The sequence below is a fragment of the Spermophilus citellus genome, assembly GCF_964194105.1.
Source record: "Spermophilus citellus genome assembly, chromosome: 4".
Lineage (NCBI taxonomy): Eukaryota > Metazoa > Chordata > Mammalia > Rodentia > Sciuridae > Spermophilus > Spermophilus citellus.
This window is the reverse complement of record NC_138185.1, coordinates 112388359-112409786: the sequence shown is the minus strand read 5'-3', so window position 1 is coordinate 112409786 and position 21428 is coordinate 112388359. Positions and strand designations below refer to the sequence as shown.

At 46.1% G+C, this 21428-nt stretch overlaps 1 protein-coding gene across 3 annotated transcripts in view; it reads left to right on the top strand.

Annotated features, from left to right (window-relative positions):
* The window catches only part of NOX5 (NADPH oxidase 5), a 58638-nt gene that overhangs the window by 10184 nt on the left and 27026 nt on the right, over positions 1–21428 (top strand). For all 3 annotated transcript variants that reach the window (XR_014021843.1, XM_081293268.1, XM_081293269.1), the window contains exons 5-13: positions 401–635; positions 1857–2010; positions 2247–2425; positions 3554–3736; positions 5308–5440; positions 16212–16354; positions 18492–18686; positions 20486–20530; positions 21073–21197. Coding sequence is in view for 2 of the 3 variants with exons in the window: in XM_081293268.1 (XP_081149394.1) it covers positions 401–635; positions 1857–2010; positions 2247–2425; positions 3554–3736; positions 5308–5440; positions 16212–16354; positions 18492–18686; positions 20486–20530; positions 21073–21197 (1392 nt within the window). In the remaining variant the exon portion in view is untranslated. The remainder of the gene's footprint in view (positions 1–400; positions 636–1856; positions 2011–2246; positions 2426–3553; positions 3737–5307; positions 5441–16211; positions 16355–18491; positions 18687–20485; positions 20531–21072; positions 21198–21428) is intronic.

The window sequence follows — 21428 nt, the reverse complement described above, 5'->3', positions numbered from 1 at the left end:
CCAAGTTTGTCTGAAAAGTGCCAATCTTGCAATCCATTCTTTTTGTGTCTTAACTTTCTTGTGGGTTACTTACCAAAGTGTATCTCAGATTCTTCTCTCCTTTTTGGTTGCCATTTTTTTTTAAATGGGAGAAGTAAACAGAGGTAATAAAAAAAAATAGCTATGGTTGTGACATCCAACACACCAGAGTTCCATTCCATTTCCACCTAACTGTGCGACAGTGACCAAGTCTGGACCTCTCTGTTTCCTAGTGTGGAAGGAAGCTGGCTTACTTGCACAGCTCCAAAGAGTTGGTGGGCCACAGCAGGTGGGGGTCTCTAGGTGACCCTCACAGCCCACACAGATTCTTCCCCTCTTCTGCCCCACTGCATCCCTCTGAGCAGAGTCCCCTGTCTTGCAGTGCTGCCTGCTGGCTGACACCACCTGCCAACCGTCCTCCTCTGCACAGGCCACGCCCACTGACAGCTGCCTACTGGCACAACCACCGCAACCAGCTGCTCTGCCTGGCCACCTACACTGGCCTCCAAGTGCTGCTCTTTGTGCTGGCAGCCAATGCACACCGGGCCCTTGGTGCCAGCATCATGGTGGCCAAAGGCTGTGGCCAGTGCCTCAACTTCAACTGCAGCTTCATTGCGGTAGGGCTACACTGGCATGTTGCAGGGAAGCAGGTCAGGGGAGAATGTGGGTTCTCACATACAGACACCTAGAAATAGCAGGGCAGGATGGCATCTTAGAAATCACCTGGGCCAGCACCCAGAGATGGAAACTGAGGCCCAGAGAGGGACAGTGACTTGTCCACAGTTGCACAGCCAGTAAGGAATAACATAACTGGCAATTTGGTGCGCTTCCTATGTATCAGGCATGGTGATAAGTACATTTCATTTGGTCTCACAACAACCCTATGGTAAAGCCTCTGCAGGGCTCCATTCAGAGAGAAAAAAACTTCAGGTCACTTCTAATTTAAGTCCCAATGTGATCCTCTGCACCATGGAATTGGTCTCCAAGCATTTTGTATCTCACATGCCTGCAATTAAAACAAAACTAACAAAAATCCTTCATATGCTTTACTATATGCATGAACTAGTCTCTTAGCTAATACAGCTATGGCACAATATCACTGTAAGGCCAGACTTCCCCTTCACCATCAGGGATGCACATCTCTATTCTAAACATGCTTCCTGGAATTACCAGCTTCTTGCCAGAGTGGGCTTTGTTTCAACCCCATAACCAGTTGACAGACTTCATGCCAGGAATGTGCGGCACATGGCTCATTCTCTTGATCTCTCACTCTTGCTTTGTTATGCTACTTCCACTCTGCAGCTTCCCAGCAGTGAATCCTCTTAAGCTGCCTGCCCTTGGTGGGGGACGTAGTTAGCTTCATTTAATTAAAGCAGACACTGTAGTCTGTGGGTCCACATATCTAGGCACACATAAATCCACCAATCGCAATGATAAAGTGAGGAGCCTGCGCCAATTGCTCTGCATTTTGGAAAGCGGGGTCTTTCCCCAGGACACCTTGAGAACTGCACGTGCCAAGTGTCCATCTGACATCTGCACTAAAGAGGTAAAGAGGTACCTTGTCAATGCAGATGTTCAACGTTAGTGAAAGTTTCTACGTTTCTCGTTTTGTTTCGATAGAAAACAACACATGCAGGCACTCTAGCGTTTTCTTCTCACCCTGATTCTGGAGACTCTCCTTTAGAGACCCAGCTGTGGACCTCAGTGAGCACCAAAGGCTGGGGAGCAGCGGGGGTCTGTTCAGGAAGTCCAGGCAGCTCAGGGGGACATAGGCATACCCTGCTGGGGAAAGGACAAGTGGGAGCTGCTGGGCAGGGCTCTTGCCACTCTACCCGCAGGTGCTGATGCTCAGGCGCTGCCTTACGTGGCTACGAGCCACGTGGCTGACTCAGGTCCTACCCCTGGACTACGTTATCCAGTTCCACCAGCTCATGGGCTACATGGTGGTGGGACTATCCCTTGTGCACACTGTGGCCCACGTTGTAAACTTCGGTAAGTGGTCTAGGGGAGGGCTGGGGGGAACCTGGGCCTCACAAACCCCTGGATTACACAGCTCCCAGCTCTGAACATGGGTGCAGCCCCTGGGTGTCCTGCCTGCCTGCAGAGGGAAGCAGAGGGGCCCAAGGTGGGCCAGCACTCTGAGCCAAAGTTCCCGCCTGGGCCAGTATTTGATGCAGAGGGTCCCAGAGGCAAGGCAGGTGCAAGAGCGGTCTTGTGCTTGTCTGCAGCACTCCTGGCTCAGTCCGGGGCCAGCCCCTTCCAGTTCTGGGAACTGCTGCTCACCACGCGGCCTGGCATCGGCTGGGTGCACGGCTCAGCCTCCCCGACGGGCGTTGCACTGCTGCTGCTGCTGCTGCTTATGGTCATCTGCTCCAGCCCCTGTGTCCGCAGGAGCGGCCACTTCCAGGTGCCCCAGCCCTGACCCCTTTGCCTCTCTCCAAGCTGGGCTCCCACTTTCCTTTTTTTTTAATTTAATTGATTTTATTTTTTAAATACACGACAGCGGAATGCATTACACTTCTTATTACACATATAGAGCACAATTTTTCATATCTTTGTATATAACCCACTTTCCTTTTTTGCTGTGTCCCCTCTGACTTGCTGCAGAGCTCAGGAAGCCCCAGGCTGGTCTGCATGCTATTTTTGTGCCATCTGGGCTCTGCCGTCGGTCCCAGTTCACATGTGCCAGCTGAAGACGGCAGATTCTGCCTTTCTGTGACCTTACCCCTTTGCCCCAGTTGGTATAAGTCAGGCTCAGAGGGCACAGGGGGAAAGAAACTCAGGCTCGCCAGGGTCCAAATCCCCACTCCACCACTTTCTGCTCATTCAGTCTCTCTGAGCCTCAGTTTCCTCATCAATAAAATGAAGGTCTAATCCTTCACCTTTGACATTATTTTAGGAAGTTCACGAGGTAGTATATGCGAAGCTTCTGGTCCCATACCTGGCACATAGTGCTCTGAAAATGTCAGTTCCTTCTTCACTTCCTGCCTCCAGTCTGCTCAGGATTTAGAAGGTGCGGCCAGCTTGGTTTGGAGACCGTAACTGTGTCCTGGACTGAACTGGCCACATCAGGAACAGATGCCATGGATCCCCGCTGTGGCAGCAACAGGCTTTGAAGCAGGAACCCACATCCTTATTTGACAGATAAGGACTCTGATTCTCAGAAAAGTCAGGAACTTTCCCAAGGTCCCCTAGATGGTGGTAGAGCAGGCATTAAACTGTCTTCCTTCTTTTCCCCTCCCAGGAAACCACTGCTGTCTTTCCTCTCTCCCTGAGTAGGGGCCAGTGGACAGGGACCTTGGTGTCCACTCTGCTTTGCCCAGAACATTGCCAGGCACATTCAGATGTTTGCCTCTGTATCAGAATCTTCCCTTCCAGACTCCCTCTGTCAAGCCCCAGAACAAAGAAGCAATGTGCATCAGTCACCTCAGCCTCTTACCTATCCCCATCCCGAGAGAAAGTCAAGGCTCTGGGCCCTCGTTCTGTGCCACCCTCAGGCCTCAAGCTTGGCAGTGACCACCTCATACCCCCACAGGTGTTCTACTGGACCCACTTGTCCTACCTGCCCCTGTGGATCCTTCTCATCCTGCATGGGCCTAACTTCTGGAAGTGGCTTCTGGTCCCCGGCATCTTGTTCCTCCTAGAGAAGGCCATGGGGCTGATCAAGTCCCGCATGGCACCCCTGAGTATTGTGGAAGTCAACCTCCTCCCCTCCAAGGTGCAAGGGGGGGCTTTTTCCTCTAACCCTGAGTGGCGGGTGATAGGGCAGAGTGCTGGGCACCTTGTTAGACCCCAAAGAAGTACACATTGGTATAACTGCAGCCAGGGTAGTGGAGGAAACCCACACCATGTGAGACCTGGCCCAGCCTTTCAGGTATGACCCTTTAGGAAGAAGAATGATGGGACAGACATCAAAAGGCCAGGACAAGGGAGAAAATCCCAATTCAGCTCCATAAGAATATATTAAGTGGCTGCAAGGTTGCAGGCCCTGTGATAAGTCACACAGACACTGCCTGCTCTCTAGAGAGTCAGCCCTTTCACATAGAGCAGAGCTGTATTGGAGAGAGAAGCAGAGTGTAAGGAAGTATTAAACTCCTGTCTGGGAAATCAGAGAAGCCTTCAATCAATCAATAAAGGAGGTGATGCCACCTCAGTGTTTTGAGGGTTGCATAAGAATTTTCTAGCTATGAAAGTTGGGAAAGGGTATTGGTAAGAGAAAGAATAGCTCAGAAAAGGCCCAGGGTAGTGAAGGGGCACACTGTACTTAAGGGACCTCTAGGAATTTGACATGGCTGGAACCAAGGGAGAAGCTGGAGAAGTGGGCAGGGTGTGGCCATGAAAGACCTCTGAGGCTTGGACCCTGCCCTGCAGGCCGCCGGAACCCCTGCACTTGTAGGAGGAAATGGTGGTGAAGTGGGGCAAACATGGACAATTCATACTCTAGCTAGATTTCTTTATTTGCTCTGTGGAAAGTGTCTCGGAGAAGACCCATTGGGAAGCGCTAGCAAATACAAAGCCCATAGCTTGTGAGGCCTTGACCCTGAGGCAGCAGCCATGGGATGGCGGGGCACCCACCACAGAAAACTCAAGAGGTAGAACTGCATTTTGGGGTGAGTAAGGAAGGAGCCAAGGCCATCTCCCAGGTGTCAGAGTGGCACCATTGACAGAGAAAAAGGAGGCAGTGCTGGCGGGTCAGCTCTGGACAGCTTCAGTTTGAGGACTCAGGATGCCGAATGATGAGGTGCCCTGTGTGACCAGGCACTGGAGACAGCCTCTGGTGGAGTTATATCCCACAGCCCCCTGCCTGGTGGCCTTGGGCAAGTTATTTAACCTCTCAGAGCCTCAGCTTCTTGTCCCTAAAGTGGGGAAGACCAGTATTTATATCAGAAGATTGCTGTGGGGCCTCGCACTCTTGCTCACTGTGTTCCTCACAGCTCTGGTACATAGTAAGTGCCCAATAAACTAGAGCTAGTATCCAGGAGGATGCTGTCGCTCAAGAAGAGAAGTCCATTGCAGTGGGATGCCAGCCAGGTGCTGACAGGAAGTGCTATGGAAGTCTCAAGCCCAGGAGGGAGAAGTGGGGTAAAAACCCTTTAGCGCAGCGCCACTGTCCTTTCCCTGAGTGTCACCCAGCAGGTATCTAGCAGGCTGGCTTCAGGGTGAGTCCCACTCAAAGGCAGAGACAGCGTCACCATTGGAGGAAGGGGTGGCCCAGGCTCTGCCCTCTCTCTGATGCCCCTGGCAGCTCCAGGGTAGAGAGGATGACCTGGCTTCCTTCTTCTTTCTCAGGTCACTCATCTCATCATCCAGCGGCCCCCTCTCTTCCACTATAGGCCTGGGGACTACTTGTACTTGAACATCCCCACCATCGCTCGCTATGAGTGGCACCCCTTCACCATCAGCAGTGCTCCAGAGCAGAAAGGTACGGCAGCGCCCACCACTCACCACACACTTGCCCAGTGCCTGCCGTGGGCCTGCTGCAGCCTGGGGGCTCGGAACATGGTGCTGACCCACGTTGAGACAGAAAGTTGTCCTCAGCTCCCTCGAAAATGGGGAAGACATGAAAACTGCTCGAGTGGGGTGGCAAGGGCTATAGCAGCTGCCCCAGAAGGTTCTGCAGGGGCCAGCTTGGTGGAATAAGTGGGGAGGCTTCTCAGACTCAAAAGATTAATAGGAGTTTACTAGATATGAGAGGAGGTGTGGGAAGAGGCAGACGGGCGAGAACAAGCAAAAAGAGGAAGACCAGGGAACATGGGCCCTGGATGGGCAGGGAGTAGGGAGGTGATAACCCGGTTATTGGTGAGTCCTGCTCCCCACATGTTGAAGTATGACATTAGAGAAGCACGCTGAGACAAGATATAAAGCAGGGCTTATTTAAAAATGGGTAACATAGACTTCTCCCGGGAGGGAGAAGGGGGCCACGGCTGGTATCCTGGTATCCCAAGAAGCGAGGTGTTCTGCCCTGTTTATGTCCCAGGCTTCCTTTGCTCTCCTGCCCTCTTCCCCTTATCTGTCTCCTTCCTGCCTACTGTGGCCAGGCCCTGGAATGCTGGTGGCTGGCCAAAAGGTGGGAAACAGATGGGCTGAAGGGGGAAGGGAGGACGGAGCAGCCCAGGACACATTAATTAACAACCTTATGCTCCCTGTAGGAGGGGCAATTCCTGGGACAGGTTACCCTGGCAACAGGCTGGAGCAGGGGCAGGTTCTAGATAAGGGCGGAGGAAGGGCTCTGAAGGAAGTAACGTTTCAATCCCTCAGGGACAGTCTGGCCTCCTTGATCAGACCTGACTCGATTTACCTATCTGTACTGACTGCCTGTTTAATTCTGGCTTCAGAAGGAGGGATGGGTGGGGAGAGAAAGAGAGGCAATGTGGCCCGCAAAGCAAATTAGAGCCAAGATGGGACCAAGGAAAACGCTGAATGCAGAGTTGGAATTGGGATAGATGATTCAGGCAGTTGAGAGCCATAGATGATTCTTAAGCATGGGAATAGCTGGCTCAGAGGAGAACGAAGCATTTTCAAGGGGGGTGGGTTTCCACACTCCCACCTGGACATGAGCATTATAGAGACCTAAGGCAGCTGAAGCCCTTGCATTCTTCTTCCCTAGCCCTGAACTTCCATTTCTTTCTGGGTCCCCAGCACCCATAGGACTGCTCAGTTGTCCTCCTTTTACCCAGCTGTCCTCTGTCTCGCACCCATGCACATGCTTCCTTCAGGTCGTGGGCTGTTCTTGGGGCCAACCCCTGACCCCTTCTCTCTTGGCCAGGCCAGCAATTAGCCTTCCCACCACAGGTGGTTCCTCCAGCAGGCAAGGGTAGCTTGCACGGCTGCTCCTGCCAGGGAAGATCTTGGGTGACTCGTCAAAGCAGAGCCTTGCTTGGCTAAATGAGGGGTAAAGAGCACCAGGGCTTCTCTCACTCACACCACTAGAAGCTTGAGCTCCTAATGCCTCCCAGGATGCCTCCCAGCCCCGCCAGCAGAGCCTCTGGCCCAGTTGCTACAGCTCAGGTGCAGACCCAAGGCCAGGTTCCCCACGTGGAGCTGCACAGTCTCCACCCTGGAATCACCTGGGTTGTGACCACGGGACAAAGGCAGGATCGGGGTTGGAGAGGACATGCCATTTTCTTCCCATATTTCTCTTTTTCTGCTTTGTTAAAAATAAATGTGTATAGTCTCAGAAAATTCAGACAATAGAGAAATATGTAGAGAGGAAAATTAAAATCCCTCAACTAATTTTTTCCGAAGAAAAATCAGTGCCAGTCCTTTGGTGAACAGGCTTCCAGATCTCTCGATTCCAACACAGATAATCAGATTCAAGACGGTTTTGCATACCTGAGGTCACACACCCATGGCTTTGCAGCCCACTTTCACTCAGTGGGCAGGATGTCCTGAAGGTCTTTGCATGTTGGGGAATGTAGAGCTTTTCCCTCTTGTGTCCACATGGTATTCTGGGGTTGGATACCAAGATGTTTATCTTATGGACATGTCGAGTATTTGACCAGTTCTTTTTTTTTTTTTTAATTTTTTAGGTGTTAATGAATCTTTATTTTATTCATTTATTTCTATGTGTTGCTGAGAATTGAACCCAATGCCTCACACATACCAGGCAAGTGCTCTACCACTGAGCCACAACCCAGTCCTCTGACCAGTTTTTTTATTGCTTTTTTTTTAAATACATGACAGCAGAATGTATCACAATTCTTATTACACATATAGAACACAATTTTTCATATCTCTGTATATATGATATGTTCACACCAATTCATGTCTTCATACATGTATTTTGGATAATGATGTCCATCACATTCCACCATCATTGCTAACCCCCTCCCACTTCCCTTCCCCTCCCACCCCTCTGCCCTATCTAGAGTTTGTCTATTCCTCTCATGCTCCCTCTCCCTACCCCACTATGAGTCAGTCACCTTATATCAGAGAAAACATTCGCCATTTGTTTTTTTTTAATTGGCTAACTTCACTTAGCATTATCTTCTCCAACTGCATTCAAATGCTGTGATTTTATTCTCTTTTATTGCTGAATAATATTCCATTGTGTACTTATGCCACATTTTTTTAATCCATTTTTTAAAGAGAGAGAGAGAAATAATTTTGTAATATTTATTTTTTACTTTTTGGTGGACACAACGTCTTTATTTTATTTTTTATGTGGTGCTGAGGATTGAACCCAGCGTGCACACATGCCAGGCGAGCACGCTACTGCTTGAGCCACATCCCCAGCCCCAAATCCATTTTTTAAATCCCACATGATGAGGATTAGAGCTTACTTTTTCTTCTATTTGACAGAGAGTCTCTGATTTAATTCCTAGATCCTTGATCCTCTTTGAGTTGAGTTTTGTGCATGCTGAGAGATAGGGGTTTAATTTCATGTACTGAAGGGCATCTAGGTTGGTTCCACAGTTTAGCTATTGTGAATTGTGCTGCTATAAACATTGATGTGGCCGTGTCCCTGTAGTATGCTGTTTTTAAATCCTTTGGGTATAGACCGAGGAGAGGGATAGCTGGGTCAAATGGTGGTTCCATTCCAAGTTTTCCAAGGAATCTCCATACTGCTTTCCATATTGGGTGCACCAATTTGCAGTCCCACCAGAATGTATGAGTGTACCTTTTTCCCCACATCCTCGCCAACACTTATTGTTGTTTGTCTTCATAATAGATGCCATTCTGACTGGAGTGAAATGGTATCTTAGAGTAGTTTTGATTTGCATTTCTCTAATTGATAGAGATGATGAACATTTTTTTCTTATATTTGTTGATTGATTGAATATCCTCTTCTGAGAAGTGTCTGTTCAGGTCCTTGGCCCATTTACTGATTGGGTTATTTGGTTGTTTTTTTTTTTTTTTTGGTGTTTATCTTTTTGAGTTCTTTATATACCCTAGAGATTAGAGCTCTATCTGATGTGTGAGGGGTAAAAATTTGCTCCCAAGATGTAGGCTCTCTATTCACCTCACAGATTGTGTCTTTTGCTGAGAAGAAACTTTTTAATCTGAGTCCATCCCATTCATTGATTCTTGGTTTTAATTCTTGTGCTTTAGGAGTCTTATCAAGGAGGTTGGGGCCTAATCCCACATGATGAAGATTAGAGCCTACTTTTTCTTCTATTAGACGCAGAGTCTCTGGTTTAATTCCTAGGTCCTTGATCCACTTTGAGTTGAGTTTTGTGCATGGTGAGAGTTAGGGGTTTAATTTCATCTTGTTGCATATGGATTTCCAGTTTTCCCAGCACCATTTGTTGAAGAGGCTATTTTTTCTCCAATTCATGTTTTTGGTGACTTTGTCTGATATAAAATAATTGTAATTTTTTGGGTTAGTCTCTGTGTCCTCTGTTCTGTACTATTGATCTACCAGTCTGGTTTGGTGCCAATACCATGCTGTTTTGGGTACTATTGCTCTGAAGTATAGTTTAAGGTCTGGTATAGTGATGTCACCTGCTTCACTCTTCCTGCTAAGGATTGTTTTAGCTATCCTGGGCCTCTTATTTTTCCAGATGAATTTCATAATTGCTTTTTCTATTTCTATGAGGAATGCCATTAGGATTTTGAGTGGAATTGCATTAAATCTGTATAGTGCTTTTGCTAATATGGTCATTTTGATAATATTAATTCTGCCTATCCAAGAGCAAGGTAGATCTTTCCATCTTCTAAGGTCTTCTTTGATTTCTTTCTTTAGGGTTCTGTAGTTTTCATTATATAGATCTTTCACCTCATTCATTAAGTTGATTCCCAACTTTTTTTTTTTTTTTGAGGCTATTGTAAATGGGGTGGTTTTCCTCATTTTCCTCTCAGAGGATTTGTCACTGATATACAGAAATGCCTTTGATTTATGGGTGTTGATTTTATAACCTGCTACTTTGCTGAATTCATTTACTAGTTCTAGAAGTTTTCTGGTGGAGCTTTTTGGGTCTTCTAGTTTTAGAATCATATTGTCAGCAAATAATGCTAATTTCTTTTCCTATACATATCCCTTTAATTTCTTTCATCTGTCTAATTACTCTGGCCAGTGTTTCAAGAACTATGTTAAATAGAAGTGGTGAAAGAGGGTATCCCTGTCTTGTTCCAGTTTTTAGAGGGAATGCCTTCGATTTTTCTCCATTTGGAATGATATTGGCCCAGGGCTTAGCGTAGATAGCCTTTACAATGTTGAGCTATGTTCCTGTTATCCTTAATTTTTCTAGTGTTTTGAACATAAAGGAGTGCTGTATTTTGTCAAATGCTTTTTCTGCATTTATTAAAATGATCATATTATTCTTATTTTGAGTCTATTGATGTGATGAATTACGTTTATTGATTTCCTTATGTTGAACCAACCTTGCATACCTGGGATGAATCTCACTTGATCATGGTGCACAATTTTTTTAATATGTTTTTGTATTCAATTTGCCAGAATTTTATTGAGAATTTTTGCACCTATGTTCAGTAGAGATTTTGGTCTAAAGTATTCTTTCTTTGATGTCTTTGCCTGGTTTTGGAATCAGGGTAATATTGGCCTCATAGAATGAGTTTGGAAGTGCTGCCTCTTTTTTCTAATTCCTGAAATAAATTGAAAAGTATTGGTATTAGTTCTTCTTTAAAGGTCTTATAGAACTCAGCTGTGTATCCATCTGGTCCTGGGTTTTTCTTGGTTGGTAAGCTTCTGATGGTGTCTTCTATTTCATCACTTGATATTAAATTGTGTATTTCTTCCTGATTTGATCTGGGCAAGTTGTATGTCTTAAGAAATTTGTTGATGCCTTCAATACCTTCTTTTTATTGGAATATAAGTTTTCAGAATAATTTCTAGTTATCCTCTGTATTTCTGTAGTATATGTTGGGATATTACCTTTTTCATCACGTATGCTGGTAATTTGATTTTCTCTCTCCTTCTCTTCATTAGCATGGCTAAGGGTCTGTCAATTTTATTTATTTTTTCAAATAACTAACTTTTTGTTTTGTCAATTTCTTCAATTGTTTCTTTTGTTTTGATTGCATTGATTTCAGCTCTAATTTTAATTATTTCTTGCCTTCTACTGCTTTTGGTATTGATTTGTTCTCTTTTTTCTAGGGCTTTGAGATATAAAGTGAGGTAATTTATTTATTGACTTTTTCTTCTTTTACGGAATGAACTCCATGCAATGAACTTTCCTCTTAGAACTGCTTTCATAGTGTCCCAGAGATTTTGATATGTTGTGTCTATGTTCTCATTTATCTCTAAGAATTTTTAAAATCTTCTCTTTGATGTCTTTTGTAACCCATTGTTCACTCAGTAGCATATTGTTTAGTCTCCAGGTGTTGGAGTAATTTTAATTTTTATTGTCATTGATTTCCAATTTCACTCCATTATGATCTGATAAAAAACATGGTAGTATCTCTAGTTTTTTTGTATTTTCTAAGAGTTGCTTTGTGGCATAGTATATGGTCTATTTTAGAGAAGGATCCATGTGCTGCTGAGAAGAAAGTGTATCTGCTTGATGCAGGTTGAAATATTCTATATATGTCAGTTAAGTCTAAGTTATTGATTGTATCATTGAGTTTTATAGTTTCTTTATTCAACTTTTGTTTCAAAGATCTATCCAGTGGTGAGAGAGGTGTGTTAAAGTCACCCAAGATTATTGTGTTGTGATCAATTTGACTCTTGAACTTGAGAAGAATTTGTTTGATGAACATAGTTGAACCATTGTTTGGGGCATATATATTTATGATTATTATGTCTTATTGGTGTATAGTTCCCTTGAGCAGTATGTAATGTCTGTCTTTATCCCTTTTGATTAACTTTGTCTTGAAGTCTACTTTATTTGATACAAGGATAGAAACCCCTGCTTGCTTCTGCAGTCCATGTGAGTGGTATGATTTTTCCCAATCTTTCACCTTCAGTCTGTGTATGTCTTTTCTTAACAGATGAATCTCCTGGAGGCAAAATATTGTTGGGTCTTTTTTTTTTAATTCGATCTGCTAACCTATGTCTTTTGATTGGTGAGTTTAAGCCATTAACATTCAGGGTTACTGTTGAGACATGGTTTGTATTCCCAGCCATATTTGTTTATTTTTGTTATTTAACTTAACTTGATTTTCTTCTTTGATTAGTTTTTCCTTTAGGGTACTACCTTCCTCTGCTGATTTTCATTGTTGTTTTTTGTTTCCTCTTCATGGAATATTTTTCCAAGGATGTTTTGTAGTGTCAGTTTTCTAGCTATAAATTCTTCTAACTTTTGTTTATCATGGAAGGTTTTTATTTCATCTTCAAATCTAAAGCTTAATTTTGCTGGATACAAGATTTCTTTCAGAGCTTGATTTATGTTGTTCCAGGGTCTTCTAGCTTTCAGGGTCTGTGATGAAAAATCTGCCAATAACCTAATTGGTGTTCCCCTATATGTAATCTTATTCCTTTCTCTAGTGGCTTTTAAAATTCTCTCCTAATTCTGTATGTTGGGCATTTTCATTATAATGTGCCTTGGTGTGGATATGTTGTGATTTTGTACATTTGGCATACTGTAGGCTTCTTGAATTTGGATTTCCAATTCATTCTTCATGTTTGGAAAGTTTTCTGATATTATGTCCTTGAATATATTGTTCATTCCTTTGGTTTGGACCTCTATACCTTCCTCTATCCCAATAACTCTTAAATTTGGACTTTTTATGCTCTCCCATATTTCTTGAATGTTCTGTTCATGTGGTCTATGTTCTTTTCAAGATTATATATATTGTCTTCATTGTCTGATGTCCTGTCTTCCAAGTGGTCTACTCTGTTGGTGACGTTTTCATTTGAGCTTTTAATTTGGTTTATTATTTCTTTCATTTCAAGAATTTCTGTTTTTTTAATACATATTTAGTTGTAGTTAGACACAATATTTTAGTGATTTATTTTCTTTATGTGGTGCTGAGGATCGAACCCAGTGCCTCATACATGCTAGGCAAGTACCCTACCACTGAGCCACAACCCCAGCCCTGTTTTTTTTTTTTTTTTTTTAAGAACCTCTATCTCCCTGTTGAGGTGATCTTTTGCTTCTTGAATTTGTTTATGTAGCTCCTTGTTGAAATGATCTTTCACTGCCTGTATTTGCTTTCTTATATCTTCCTTGAGTTTACAGAACATTTTAACCATGTACATCCTAAACTCCTTTTCTGTCCTTTCTCCTGCTGTGGCTGCCAATGATTCTAATGATGTGGTGTCTTCATTTGTTTGAGGGCACTTTCTTCCCTTGTCTTTTCATGTTGCTCATTGTCTTCCTTTCCAGCTCTGTGGGTCTTGATTGTTATTGTGTTTTACCCTACAGGTTTGAAGTGCTCTTGTAGGGTTCCAAGACCTCACTTTTGTGGGGAAGGACAATATTAACAGATCCCAATATCAACAATATACCACCTTTGAACAATTTGTTGTTATTAAGACATTTACAGTTTAGTGTCAATGTACAGAAATGTTAGATTCAATTATTATCTAAAATACAATCAGGAGTTTTATAAAAAGGTTTACAGTTTCTTACGGTGGACAATAAACTGGGGGTGGGGCGTAGGATGGTTTGTTGAGAAGGTAGGATGTGAGGATTTAGAGTTAATATGTTGTAGGAAGTGTGAAGGAGAAATCTAGTGAAGAGGGTTAGTAGCAAGAGAATAGACAGGAAGTAATTTAGGGTAGGAAAGTACGTGGGATGACAGTAGAGTACATAAAACAAACACACATGTATTTAGAAATACAGATTTCAAAACAGTAAAATTTGGAGGGGGAAAGAAAAATGAAAGAATAAAAAGGAAAAGAAAAAAAGGGCATATACAACAGCTCTATATTATATTATTCAGATGACTCAGTCCTCAAAGACCTAGTTCATGCAAACTTCTTGGTTTCACATATGTTAAGGATGTAAGGGCTGGAGGGATAGAAGAGAAAAAACAAACAAACAAAAAACTCAAAGGAAGAAACCAGGGTTGTAGCTAGCTTTAGAGATCCGTATCTTTCCCTGCTTCTCTCCCCATTCAATAGGTGGGGTCATCTCTTGTAAGCTGGTGTCTCTGCCCTCCAGATGGTGGAGGTAACCAGGGTGGGAAGACTGGTCCTGGCGCAGGGTACCTGGATGTGGTGAGTGGCACCTGCCAGTCCCTGCAGGGAGACCGCACCTCACGGGTCTCTTTTGGGGACGCTCATATGACTTGAGCAACCGGTACTATCTCCTTCTTTTACCTGGAGATTTCCCAGTTACTGGTCTGTTAGGCTCCAGACTTTAGCCCTCTCTCCCTCTCCCCTAGCAGTTCCCAATTGAGGAAACTCTCACCCCAGGGCTCCCGTGGGCAGCTCCCTGGTTGCACCGCACTCCTGTGTTGGGCAGCTACTGTGTTGGGTTACCGCCACTGGAGAGGGGGAAAGGTTGGAAACCTGGTACCTGGCCCCTGGAGATCCGATCTGGAAACTGCCCCCAGCTAATATGGCTAGAATGTTGAGCCAAGGTGGCGGTGGTCTGCTTTCAGCGCCCGGGTGTTGGTAAGGTGGGGGGAGCCTGGCGATGGCATTGTGTTGTGGTAGGCAGCAGCTGAGTGTCCTGTGTGGGAGCAGAGCTAAGTCTTGGTGATCTGCAGATGTGTTGATAGGTGATTCTGCTAAGATGCTCGCAGAGACTTGTGTGCTGCAGATGTGTTGACAGGTGATTCTGCTAAGGTGCTTGCAGAGCCTTGTGTGGGCTAGAACTTCCAGCTTTGGGTCCTGCTCCAACCAGGCGTCCTACTGGAACTCTGAGGCCCGGAGCCCTGTGGGGTCACAGCGCTGGTGATTTCCACGGAGAGCAGCTGGATAGGGGTCCTCTAACACTCTCAGAGATGGAGTATTCCGACTAGGTGAGATCTGCAGGTGCAGAGGCAAGGGGCACAGGGCGGCTCAATCCCTTCCCTCCACCATGTTCCTACCAACCGTGTCCCTTGACCAGTTCTTGCAAGGGTTTTATCAGGGGCTCAGCCTGGAATCTGCCCATCTCTTGAGTCCTGAGATGGGACTTCCTGTCTATTCTCATCCTCCTGCAGGAGCCCAATGAGTCTGCTGGAACTAGTGCACAGGCCAGCTTTGATGCAGAGCTGGCTGACCTGCCTCAGGGGTGGGACAGTCAGGGAGGAAACGGCAGAGAGGGAAGGGAGCAGGGCTACAGGACCTGGGCTGCGGGCCCAAAGTTCAGGGACTCCTCACCTCTCTACACTTCTATAAAATACAGTCAAACCAGGTTACATGCTTATTCATGAACTCGGACTGGGAAAAAAGGAGATGTTTTTATTTTCACTAACCTTGAATTGAAATGGAGCATCTTCTGCAATTACATATGCAGTCACACTAACAATACTTGTATTTTATTTTTTTCAAAATAAAAGCCAGATTTTTTTTTCTATCATATACAGTTGCTGCTACCTCAGGATGTCATCTACCTCCTCATTACCTCAGTGATCAGTAGTTCCTGGGGATTTCCTGTCATGTTTGATCTAAGAGCACATGCGTTCTTAAATCACAATTGTTTTGATTTTGGTGACTATCTCGTTATAATTGTTTTCATCTGTAATTTCTATGCATGTTACTTTATGTATTTAAAAGACTTATTCTGAGAAGGAGGCTATCCATTACCTTCACAGGACTGCTAAAAGAGTCTATAGTTCAAAAAAGTAAAAAATAAAAAGCAGCAGGGCGAGATCAGAGTAGATCTCTCAAGGTGCCGTTGCTCTGAAGTGGTAGGTTCATTTTGGCACCCCCAGCAGAGGGGTTATGCCACCCCATACCACCTTAGCACCAGTCATTCATAGTCATTCACTAAACAGAGTACCTTAGTAAGCACCTGCTACCCCTCAGGCCCGGTTGCAGTGAAAGCAGTTGCTCCTACTATGAACTGAGCACCTACTTGTACAGTAGCGGTGTGGGGAGAGCCCCATATTGGCGAGTCTCTGACCTGATGAATGAGGCAGAAGCCCTACCCTTAGGGAGTTGCTAGGGGCACTCTCACCCCTCCTCTGTTGGAGGGGACAGAGCCCCCATTGAGCTTGGGTTGACTGCATCAAGAAGGATCAAAGACTGCACTAGAGAAGTCAAAGATCCAAGTCCAGTGCTATGGTTCCTACTTTGGTCCTGAGGAAGGACATTCAAACTGGGACTCAAACCACTGAGGCCCAGTGGCAATGCTTCCAGTGAGACAAGCCCTGCTCCCTTCTGGAGGCCAGCACAGACACCTCCCTCTCTCCCTCAGACACCATCGAGCTCCACATCCGGTCCCAAGGCCAGTGGACAAACAGGCTGTATGAGTCTTTCAAGGTGTCAGACCCTGTGGGCTGTGATTCCAAGAGGCTGTCAAGGAGCTTGAGGATGAGAAGGAGTCAGAGGAGACCCCAGGTAGGTGGCTGCAGGGGCCCTCTATGGAGGCAGACCCTGGGGACCAAGTCACTTTCTTCCTGGTCAGCAGGAGCAGCTGTTGTGCACACAGTCTGGACGGCAGCATTAGTGGGCTAGGCAATGGCTGACTGTGTGGTCCAAGAGCCTCTTCAAAGCCTGACCACCTCAGATCCTTCCATCCTGATTTCCTGCATTAGAAAGGTTAGGGAGCAGTGGAAGGAGTGGGGAAACTGAGACCAGAAACATTCTGACCTCCAAGTCTCTTGGACAGTACTTTCTAATTGCATGGTCTTTGTCTTGTCTAACTGAGCCTGCTATTTTTCTTTGAAATGGAGATAGTTTTCCTCCGTGGCTCACCCTTCTCATCTTATCCCATCAAGCACCGACCCAAAGAATGCAGATGGAGTATTGAGGGAAATGGCAGCATGGTCCAGGTGGGCCCCTGTGTCATCATCACCACCAGCAGTAACAGCACTGTTACCTCTGGAGCCTTGATGAAGCCCATAAGGCTGCCAGGTGGCTAGTGCCAGGGAGGGTTTGGAGAAACAGCGTCTGTGCACAGTGGCCCACATGCCTGTCATCCCAGGGACTTGGGAGCCTGAGGCAAGTTCAAGGCCAGCCAGGGCAACATAGTAAGACCCTGTCTCAAAATAAAAAATGAAATGACCTGGGGATGTTGCTCAACAATTGAGTCTCCTGGATTCAATCCCTAGTACTGGGGGTGGGGGGAGAGAGGAATGCGGATGGATCAGAGCAGCTCCCAAAGAAATAAGGATAGACCAGGAAGCTGAGGGTAGCTGAACACGAGACTCTGCCTCTTGGCCTGGAGACTAGTTAATATATCTGAAGGTCAAAGGAGGAGGAGTCACTGGCCCCCACGGGTCCCAGCCCTGCCTTCAACGTGGGTGCTGGGGGAGTGGGGGCACCAGGTAGAATCCTGTCTGGCCAGAGGAAAAGATCATTCCAGAATGGTGCCAAAAGCAAAACTGTGGGATGTGGAGGAAAATGTAGAAAAAAAGAAAAGTTCTCTTCCAGTAATCAGAGGAAACTTCCTGAAGGAAGAAGCTGACTTGCAAACCGGATGAGCCATGGCACACTGGGAACCAGCAGGAAGACACACTGCAGGTTGTTTCCGTGGGACCTCAGACCCTGCTGCCACAGAATAAATTGGCACAGTCTTTCTGGCAGGCAGTCTGGTCATATGTGTCAGCATTTTAAATATGCACACCCACTGGCCCAGCAATTCCATTTTTAGAGATTTATGCTAAAAAGCTAATTGGACAGGTGCACAAAAAGCCCTGTTCATTTCTTTAGCAAATATTTACTGAGCGCAGCACCTACTGTTCTCCAGGTTCTGTTCTAGATGCTAGAGATATGTCGGTAGGCAAAAGAGACAGCACTGCTGACCTTCTGGTGCAGAGGCATTCGATGAACAGATGAAATGCACATGTAACATGTCAGGCGACAACAAATGCTATGCAGAGAAGTAAACTAGGGTCTAGGGATAATGACAGGAAATGTGCTATTCCACATCGCATGGTCGCTCATGATAATGAGAAAATGAAGACAGTCAGAAGGCCCAGCAACAGAAGGCAGCCAGGGAAATTACTGATCACCCTCATAATGGAATAGTAAATTGCCTAAGAAAGATTATGGAAATTTCAACTTGTTAGTATGGAAAGCTAGTCAGAGTGTAGAAGTGGGAAAGACAGGTTGCAAAGCAGGATGCTCCATTGGTATAAAATAAGTGTGTGTGTGCATGTGTGTGCAGGTGTGTGTCTGTGTGTGTGTGGGTATGTGTGCCCATACACATGTGTATGTTAGAAAAAAGTGTCTAGGGGCTAGGGTTGTGGCTCAGCGATAGAGCACTTGCCTAGCACATGCAAGGCCCTGGGTTCGATCCTCAGCACCACATAAAGACAATAAATAAAATAAAGGTATTGTGTCCAACTACAACTAAAAAAATATTTTTTTTAAAGAAAAGAGTGTCTAAAGAGCAGAGAAAATGTTTATGGTAGCTGTCATCCTGTACTTTTTCATTTTATTGTTTAATTATTTCTGTAATATGTGATGTTTTTACAACTAACAGGAATTGACTCTGTAATATTAAAGCAATTTCTGTTTTGAAACAAAACAGGATTTGCAACCACAGCCCAGCCACTCCTGTACCTCAGCACAGGATGCTGAGTCCTCCAGCAAGAATGTCGCTATGGAGCTGATGTCCTACGGGACCGAGGAACCACAGTGCCAGGGGGACAAAGACCAGGACCCCATAAAGGCTGAAGAAGGGACCCCAGCATGGTGGGGAGCCTCTTCTCAGGGCAGGGACCTGGTAAGGCCAGGGAAGTGGAGGCTGACATGTGTGCCCAGGGGTGCTGGGTCTTGGCCTGGCATCCTTGGTTTCAGGGCAAGCCCACTCTCAGGCAGGACCCACATGGAGTGGGGTTTCTGCAGCCAACCATCTGCCTCCACCCTTGTAACTGTTGCCACATTCACAGCTCATTAGCAATATTTTCTACTTAATATTCTCTTACATCACCACAGTACTCTAAATCGAATTTAAAAAGACTCCTTAGATTGTTATCTTTAATGGAAAATCAGTATTGTGTGCCATAAACATGCTAACTCTAAAGTAAAAACAATGAAAACATGGTATTAAATTCTTCTAGATGGTTCTGCCTGTTGAGGCTCTGCCCACTGGCCTGCTCCCTGCAGGTACACACTCCCTCTCTCACTTTCACTTTTCCCTTCTCACTTTGTTAAAAGAAAACAGAGAGGGATCCGGGAGAGGTCTATCAGCACTCTAAGAAATTAGTCTTAAGGAGCTGTTAAAGATGTGTTGGCCAGAATTGAAGTCTTTCTCTTTGCCATCAGAAGGATTAGAGAAAATTGAAAGGGGAGCAGCCCTCTCCCAGGTACCTCCTAAACCCCCACAAGCAGTTTATGTCCAACACTAAGCAGTCCCCACCCCAAGATGAAGAAGCAGCATGGTGTAATGTGACACAGGATGGATCACAGGAGACCCAGACTCTACGTGGAACTCTGGGGAACTGGCCAATCCTTTCCACGCCCTCAGCCTCAACTCCTCTGAGGGAGGTATCACAGGCTTCTGCAGCCTGTTCTGCATTCTGCTTCCTCCACCTTCTAGAAGCAAGGGTGTTGACCTGCATGTGTTTCTGGCCGTCTACCTGTGCTGGGTCTGGAGTAGTCAGGCACTGCAGGCAGAGCCTGACCCCACCCAGAGGGCCGGCACCAGCCCCAGGGCAGAGCCCCAGGCCCTCAGTGCCTTTCTTTCTTAAAGCATCAGGGCAAAGCCTCAAAGAGGAGATGTGGCTTCAAATGAGCTGGACATGGACCAAGGCACAGGGATTTGACAGCCAGGGAAGAGCAAAGGGGCTCTAGGCAGAGGGAAAAGAACATTCCATCTCAGACATGAGAACATGCAGCTAAAGGTGTGATTGAGTCTTCCTCAGCCTTGCTCTGGAGCTGACTCACACTGAACCCTACAAGTTGATTGTTAAATTCTCCGTTTTGTGAGCTAGTTATTAAACACGGTCATATGTTGGGAGCTATGATGGCAGTGCAGTTGTCCCTCAGTGTCCAAGGGGGATTGGTTCCAGGACCCTCCTGGGTACTAAAATCTGCTGAAGCCCATAAATAAAATCATGTGGACTTTGCAACCTACGTACATCTTCCCATATACTTTAAATGGACATTTACATATGTTAATAGTTGTTATACTATATTGTTTAGGGAATAATAACAAGAAAAAATTCTATACATGTTTGCTACAGGCACAATTTCCCCCAAAATATTATCAATCTACAGTGGGCTGAGTCTGTGTTCTGTAGGCCCTACGGATACAGAGGGCCAATGATTTTTAGGCCACAGAAATGGACATATGCTAATCTCTTGGTGATTGAGATCCACCCTGCCCCCCACCAGGAGCCAGTTTACCAGCACACTGCTGATATTCCTTCTTAAAAAGGATCCAGGATCCTGAAATGGTTTGGACAGAAAAAGCAATTCCCTTTCAATACAGTTGCTCAGACTGGCAAGGGCTTGCAAGCTTCTAAGAAATGCCCAGCTCTGTCGGTTCCCAGACTCAGCTTTCTGCTCTACTCCCTGCAGGCTTCTGAGATGTCCTCTGAGAACCATCGATTCTGCAACATCAAGGTAAGAGGCTCCAGGAAGTGGCTGTGGTGGAGACCTCCTTCCTCCTCTGAGGAAATGCCATCTTTGCCTTTGTGAGGAGGTTACTTTGGTTCTTGATCCCTCCATTCCTCTAATCCCCGGGGCTGACTTCCAGGTATCCAGACTATTTAACCAAACCCTCCTCCTGTTCTTAAACCCACGGGTGCCCTGTCTTGCCTGTTTCTTCTCCAGGATCAGGGATGGTGGGGTGGGGGGGCTCTGTGCACTCTCTCCCTGCCTCCCTGGCACCCACAACACACACCCTGGAAGTGACAGGGGCTCAGCAGGGATGCTGGTTGGTCACCAGCTCTGCATCCTAACATTCTAGGGCTTTCTCCAGAAGTGTGCTGTGAGCTCAGCCTGTGGAAAGAGGGATGGAGTAGGAGCCGCTTAGATCTGGGCTCGAGCCTAGGAGTTGATTGACTGCCTATGTATAAAAGGGTGCTGAGGCCCTGGGGACCTTCCTCCAGATGGGGGAGTGCAGCTCTCACCACAGTCCTCTTTCCTCTCACCCCCTGTGACAGTGCTACATCGATGGCCCTTATGGAACCTCCACCCGCAGGATCTTTGCCTCGGAGCACGCCGTGCTGGTTGGGGCAGGTATCGGCATCACCCCCTTTGCCTCCATCCTGCAGAGCATCATGCACAGGTGGGTGCACAGGGTATGGCCCTGCCCACATCCTGGGCCTGTCCTGACAGAGCCCCCCCCTGGATGCTCCCACTTTCTAACCCCTCCTTTCACCTCCCCCCCTCCCCTCTTCTCTTCCCTCTCCTCCTTGTCCTCTGCCTTATTTTGTTTCTCATCTCCCCTTCCTCATAGGGTGGGCTCTACCTCCCCATCCTTACTTCCTACCTTCTACACTATTCTCCAGGGTCCTGA